The 7330-nt window shown below is 37.5% G+C and overlaps 1 protein-coding gene across 1 annotated transcript; it reads right to left on the minus strand.

Moving 5' to 3' along the window:
* Positions 1-3185: 3185 nt before the first annotated feature.
* Positions 3186-6750, minus strand: LOC143585904 (uncharacterized). The gene is made up of 3 exons (XM_077067578.1): positions 5745-6750; positions 5078-5161; positions 3186-3621 (listed from the first exon to the last, which is right to left on the minus strand). Exons 1-2 carry the CDS (start codon positions 6744-6746, stop codon positions 5120-5122), a joined length of 1044 nt encoding a protein of 347 aa, XP_076923693.1. The 5' UTR covers positions 6747-6750; the 3' UTR covers positions 3186-3621; positions 5078-5119.
* Positions 6751-7330: the final 580 nt, after the last annotated feature.

Raw genomic sequence — 7330 nt, forward strand, 5'->3', positions numbered from 1 at the left:
AGTATTAAGTTTTTATGTACACAATCTAAATGTTTAATATTTTGGTTACAAACTTATGTTAAATATTTGTGTTGGTTTAATATGTTAGTTATGAAATTTTATGGTTGTCTATATTTATATGGTTGTTTCTATGTTTTCAACCCATGTGTAACATGGGTTACTATTATAGAAATATATTGGTGGGTTAGATAGTTTTACATAAATGAATTTATGATCATTTATGTCGATTCAAGTTAGCCGATAGTCTTCATATCCAGTTGAGTAAGTTGTGTTATTGTTATTTCCTGTGTAATATTTCTAGTTTTCATGTCTTTAATATCTCTGTAAACACCAAATATAAATAACCTACAATAACAACTTAGTTGTCCTTTCAAATGACATGTATTTGTTCGAAAAGTTATATTTCCACCGGTGTCGTACACGGGTTAATAACCTACGAAAGAAAAATCCAAATTCGTTATTTTGGATCATCTTTTTCAACCCATTAATTTCAGGCCTCATTGGTAAAACTGAATCCACTGTGAAAGCTGAACACTGAGGAAACCAAAACTAAATTTTCAGAACAGGTCCACTCACAAAAACTCTCTTGTTCAGTCTTTTAAAAGTATTTTTTTTTAATAATTAAGGTGTTGATTATGATGGCAAACGACCATTCTTAATATATTACAATAATAATCTATTATCTCAAAAAAATGAGTATATTTGCCCAGTTGACGACTTGTTACTGTTGTAGCTGACTTTTTATTTGGCCCGTTTAATATTAAAGCTTTAAAGCATTCATAAATTAACGGGTTAAAATGGTCACCTCTATATTAAACAACTAGTCACCTTCCAGCTTGTGCATATGGCAATTATATATTTATTCATAATGTTTTTATGTAGGTTTTGGTGGATGTTGGGAATTGGAGGTGGGGTTTTCCCTGTGATTAAAGAACCCGATTATCTTGTTAACGGTGAATATCGTGTCGATTAAGGAGCTGCCCCAAAATGTTAAATTGTCTAATGTAAGTTCATACCTTTATTATTATTTAGTTAGGCCCTGTTTGTTTTTGCCTCTTTTCTCTGAATAGAGGAAAACGTCTGATTCGGTTAACGTAATCAGACGTGGGGCTGTTTGTTTTTTTCTGGCATTAAGAGGTTCAGCGTCTTAATAGCATCTGAACTAGTAAGAGCTTTTAGTGGGTCTGAAAACCTCTTAACCCAAAAAATACATACGTTTGTCTCCGGCCTCCATTAACTTCTAACCCGGAGACTAGGCTCCATCTCCGACGACTAGAGGTTCGTCTCTAGCCTCCACCTCTTAATTATTCAGATTTCAGACATTTGAACCACCTCTTAACATTCAGATGTGGTATTAAGATTCAGATTTAAATCTCTAAAAAAAACAAACGGGGCCTTAGTAATGGTTATGCGAAAACCCGTTCTTGCATAATGTAACTAGGGGTGTTCGTAATTCAATCATTTAGTTTTTTATTTTTATTTTAGAAATATGCATTTATGTATAACTGTATAAGTATTATATTCATGAACCATCTTTATCGCTTGCAACTTGTAACAACTTTACATCTTTATCGTTAACTAAAATGAATTTCATTAGAAGGTTTTAGTTTTATAAATCTTGATTATTAATCGAACGCGTGCGTATATCATCGGTATGTTGGATTCAGAATAAGCTGAAGTTATTTTCATTATTTAATTAATATTGATTTTACAGGTAGAATAGAATATGAAAAACTTCCATGGTTTTTTTTTCCTTCTGTTCTACAACTTTTAATAGAAAAAGCATCACAAACTCACTTATAAGTGGGGTGTTTGGTTGACAGGTTGAGCTTTAAAACATGAACATGACCCATTTATTTATTCATGTCAAAGACATCAACCCCGACATGTTTAAATTTGTGTAAACTAAACAACCTGAAGAGACTACACTGGATCAGGCCCAAGGAAAGCCTAAAGAAGCAGAGCCCAGCCCAAGAAGGCTCAGAGCACTCCAAAACAAGCGCTTGGGTCAACGACTGACTGGTCCCTATTAGCCTGGACGTCACAGAAGACTGAGGATGACGCACTCCTGAGGAAAACGAAATGTCCAGCCGACAATAGAGAGGACCCTGTAGAAGTCAGAAGGAGGTGGAAAAACCAGCGGACAATAGGGAGAGCCTTAGAATTAACGGTCTAGAGAAAAAATTCCACCACCACCCTATATATGTAAACACTTGATTGTAACAAAGGACATACTGAAATATACAAAAAGAATATACATTCTTACTATCATGCTCTCGGTCTTTTCAAACTAAAATCTTTCTAGGAAGCCTCACGCATACACACACACGAACACCCTTTAACTTAGTCGATCTTATTGTAGTTTTAATTGAGGTTTCTACACAACCCATTTATCTAAGTGAGTCAAATGGGTTGACGGGTTGGAATAAACTTCTTAATAAGGTGGGTGGGTTGTATAAACGGGATAAATGTACAAGAAGATAACATGAGAATCGCGGGTTGGGTTTGCCTAAAGTGTTCAGGTCAGTTTCGGGTCAAACCCGGCTGGTTCACGGGTTGACCTGTTTAGCATATTTATTTATTCGTTTTTATAATAACTAAACTGTTAATAACCAATTTATTTATATATTATGTTTTTGCTTAATATGACATTGACAGGTATGACCGAGCAAGGGTAGTTTCAATATGAAACAAAGACGTAAAACTTCACTATTTGGAAGAAGCATTCACAACATCAAACTAGTTAGTTAGGATTTACAAGGTTAAATCACCTACCAACAGATGGCCATCCTGCTTTAGCCTTGCCACCTCAGTGTAAGCCACTCCGCCCCGCTTGTTCCTTTTTAGCTCAGGCTAGACAAACAATGATGAAAGCGCAAAGGTGTGCAAGAGAGGGCAGAGGGTTAGTGCTCAAAACTATCTGTGGTCCTATTCATTACTATACAACAATATCTTCCTACTTTTCCAGAAAATCTAAGCATCAAACTACCGAAACAGTATGGTACATTTTATTATCTAGGGTAATAAAAAAGTAGAAGAAATCTACAATTAATAATTATGAAAACCTGACCTTGCGTACGTGAAGCATGCGCTCCCGCCTCGCGTCTAAGGCCTCAAGGGTGCCTCAGAGCACTTGACGCCTTTCAAAACCAAGAGTCTGGACATCAAACGAGTTTTGGTCTATATTTGGTGACTAATATAACCAGTCGTCGGATATGATTACAAAAACAATACAATAAAAACAGTCCATGCTACTCCTTTCCTTACATTTTCTTATGATGATTTTACTTGCCTACCAACGAGTGCATAAAACCTTAAAACAGATGTCAAATCCTACAAAAACAAACTGAAACATACAAAGAGAATACACACCATCTTCTAAGAAGCTGGTGTTATGTTAGCATCATACTCATGGCTACATTCATTTATGCACACGGGATCATGGAAACACAGTACAAAGTGTCCTAAACTTAGCTTGACGGTGCGGGTTCATGGGTTTGATCATGCATTGACTTCTGAAGCCAGATTTTCCAGTTCCTGTAACGCGCCTAACGCAGTGTTCCCGTAGTTGGGATCTATGCAAGACTTCACCACACTTGCCACTTGCTTCACTTTTGATTGCTGCATACAATTATATGCATAAACAAATTCATCTTTTATCTGTTTATTCAAGTTAAAAGATAAAGAATGTGCAAGAAAGTAGAAACAATCACATAATATACCTAAAGCTTTTACAGTAGAGTATAATATAGGAGTTTTTTTATGCATGCACTGTGGATAGGGGTGCAAATGAGACGAGCTGCTCGCGAGCTACTCGAGCCCGAATCAATAAAAAGCTCAAAACGAGCCGAGCGTTTTTAATACCTCACAGTCAAGCTTGAGCTGAATTTTGGCTCGTTTAAGGTCAAACGAACTCGAGCCAAGCTTAGAGCATTCTCATCCAACCCCCTATTTTATGTGAGGTATGTTTTTATAATTTAGAGTGTGATTTAGGGTGTCGTGAGTTAAGAGTTTTTATAATTTAGAAAATGCAGTGATTTTTTTGTATATTTGATAAGCTACTATTCACCCCCTATAATTTTTTAATATTTTTTGGAAGTGGTTGTGAGTGAGGGAAAGAGAAAAGATAATGATAACGGTATAAAAGAGTATTATTCAATTAAAATTGGGAGAGAAAATGTAGTGAGTTTTAGTGTTACTTTTGGTTTGGAGATGGGGGGTGGGATGAGAATGCTCTAACGTTTAAGGTTTCTCTCTCTCTCTCTCTCTCTATATATATATATATATATATAATAAAAAATATATAAATTCATCATCATCATCATCATCATCGTACTCAGTATATCCCACCAATAGCAAAGCTATGGTAGGGTCTGAGGAGGGTAAGATGTAGACAGCCTTACCTCTACCCTATAAGGATAGAGAGGCTGCTTTCGGTGAGACCCCCGGCTCGATAGTAGTTTTGCATCAAGCCTTGGACATAAGACACATAGCACTCAATCATCGGGACACCGGCTGATCAGTGCATGTACCCTTGTCTTTCGGCTATCAACGCCACTACATGATGCCTGATTAACCGTCCGTCACTTTTAACGTTATTTTCACGAGATTAGTAAAATAACGTCAAAATTAGTGCAAGTTCACTTTTGCCCACCCGAGGGTTCACACATATATACATCATATGTGCGCACCACAAGCAGGGCTAAAAAAATATATAAATTAATTAAGTAATATATAATAAACTAGCCGAGCTAAAGCCTTAGTAAAAGAGCTCGAAACAAGTCGAGCTCGAGCCCTTGTAAGTCAAATTGAGCCAAGCTCGAGCCTGGTCGATCTCGTCGGCTCAGCTTGTTTACACCCCTAACTGTGAATGATTTTCATATAGCTTGATAAAATGATTTATAAGGTTTTATGGACATTACACTACCAATTTGGGTTGGACCCAACTTAACAGTTTTCATTTAAGCTATCTTTCTTATTTTACTAAATATAAAACATGACTCGTTCGTAAGTAGAGGGATCAAACTGCCACCTGTACATAAACATATTAATGATAAAGAATCTGTTTTCAACTTACCAGACGCTCATATTTGCTCTTCAACTCTTGATAAACTACAAGCTAATGCGGGTCTGTCACTATGACTGCGGTCCCGGGTCCACCCTGTAGCCCAAAATCAGGTGGTATACACATGTTACTATTGTTGATCAAGACACGTAAACTATACAGAAAAAATGGGATTTGAATGAAACTTGAAAATTTTAATACCATGTGAACACATTGTCAACAAAATGATCATATTAAATTAGATCCATATGCCATGACTTGCAATTAAAATCATTTTAACTCTGTGGAAAAGAATTTTATAATATGAGTTACCTAAGATGAATCATGACGAATTGGGAAGTGTATTTATAAAAGTGATTAAACCTTGGACAAATTATTTAAGGTTAACAAACCTATGTTTATTAAGCCGAACAAATTTGTCCAATATTTATTAATTTCTATAAACACTCTTCCTAGTTCCTCATAATTCACTTCAGTACCTATTACATGATCATAATTGCGATACATTGAATATCGATCTGGTTTAACATGATTAAAATATAAAATGTAACCTAATTCATAAAAAAAATAATAAATAAAGCTGATTTTGATTAGCAACATAAATGTCAAACAAAGTATAACAAAAACAAATATCATCGAAAACCAATTCATAACTTGATAGAAATATATAACTAATTACCTTACTGATACTACCCAAAGGCCTTCCAAGCAAATCACCAATTGTGTTACGTGAAGGCCGACCCCGCCTTCTTGATCCCGACACACCCTCACCACCACCATTAACTGCCCCCACCTTGGGTCTAACAACCCTCTTCGGCCTCCCTCTGGGCCTCAGATAATTTCCCGACAATGGTACGGTCACCGCCTCAAACCCAATCCTCTTAGGTCTCCCCCGACCCCTTTTCACCCTTACACCATTCAGCTTCCTACTCGGCCGCCCCAACCCCGCCTCCACCACCTGAATCTCACCACCACCACCAGGCTCAGCTACTTGAGCCTGAATCTTGCCACCACCACCAGAAGCACCACCACCACCGGACTTAGGCGGACGACCACGTCCCCTTTTCACCACCACCGGCGTCTGTGCGTTCTCAGACGCCAGTGGTGCCGGCAGTGGTGGTGCTTGTGGTGCAATGACAGCCCCATCATCACCCAACCCCAACGAAGCCAAAAGCGGCCCGGAACAAGTCCCAGACCCATAATTTCCACCAAGATCTTGACCACCACCAGCAGCATCATCGTAGATAAACCGCGCCTCATAAGAACGAACACCACCATCATAGGGTTGCACTTCCTGCAGCTGATTTTGTACCTGTACACCCAACCCTAACCCGGGTACCGGCTTAAGCTTAGGCGGCCGACCCGGATTCCTCTTAACCGAACCCGAATTCTCCAAACCAAAACCAACATTAGCATCAGCACCACTGGTAGCACTACCACCAAATTCAAGTAGATGTTGGTAATTAGTTTGAGGTTCGGTAGATCTAACAGGTGGTGGTATCATATACGAATGTTTGACCATCACAAGTTGGCCCAAATTCTTCAATCTTTTCAAATGGTGAGTCAACAGGGTGGAGTGAGTTGGGGGTAAATTAGCAAAGTGTTTCTCTATGTACTTAGATATCGCTTGCCTGCTAGACCCATCTTTATCTTTTAAAGCAGTGATTGCAGCTGTTATCATCTGATTCATTCATTCATTAATTAACAAACACAAAAGAGTAGAGTTTATATATTGAACAATTAATTAATTAACAATTGTGGAGAAGAAATCGTCGTTACCTCGGGCTAAGGTGGGTGGGTCTGGGTGGTGGCAGCCGGCGGTGAAGTGATCGGTGGTAATCGGCGGTGGGTGATCGGTGATTGGGTCCATTGAGATGAGGGTTAGGTTTTGGCTGAATGAAGATTGGGTCACTTTTCTTCACATGGAACTTTCATGATGAAAATACCAACAAACAAATTAAATGTACTCTGCTTTTTTTTTTCTTTTTTATATTTTATTTATTTTTATTTGATAGCATGCCCGTTATTCATTCTCATCTCTATAACTATACTATATAACACTATATTTGTCTCTCCTTTTTAATTACATAATATTTTTTATACCTTTATCATTACAATTTTCTCTCCTCTATTAGCAACCAATTCAACAAATTTTAAAAATAAATAGGGGGACAAACAAAGTTTACCCAAATTTACATAAAATCATTACATTTCCTCTCTCTATCATATGATTAACACTCACAACCACTCAAAACCTCACCCTAT

This window comes from Bidens hawaiensis, unplaced genomic scaffold, assembly GCF_021521415.1.
Source record: "Bidens hawaiensis isolate Kalapana, Puna unplaced genomic scaffold, B.hawaiensis_p1.1 tig00034215_1, whole genome shotgun sequence".
NCBI lineage: Eukaryota > Viridiplantae > Streptophyta > Magnoliopsida > Asterales > Asteraceae > Bidens > Bidens hawaiensis.

Coding starts and splice junctions, on each gene's coding strand:
- LOC143585904 (XM_077067578.1), bottom strand. CDS start 6,746: ATGATAACAGCTGCAATCACTGCTTTAAAAGATAAAGATGGGTCTAGC. Junction 5,162..5,744: donor CTTTGGGTAGTATCAGTAAG/GTAATTAGTTAT, acceptor TTTGGGCTACAG/GGTGGACCCGGGACCGCAGT.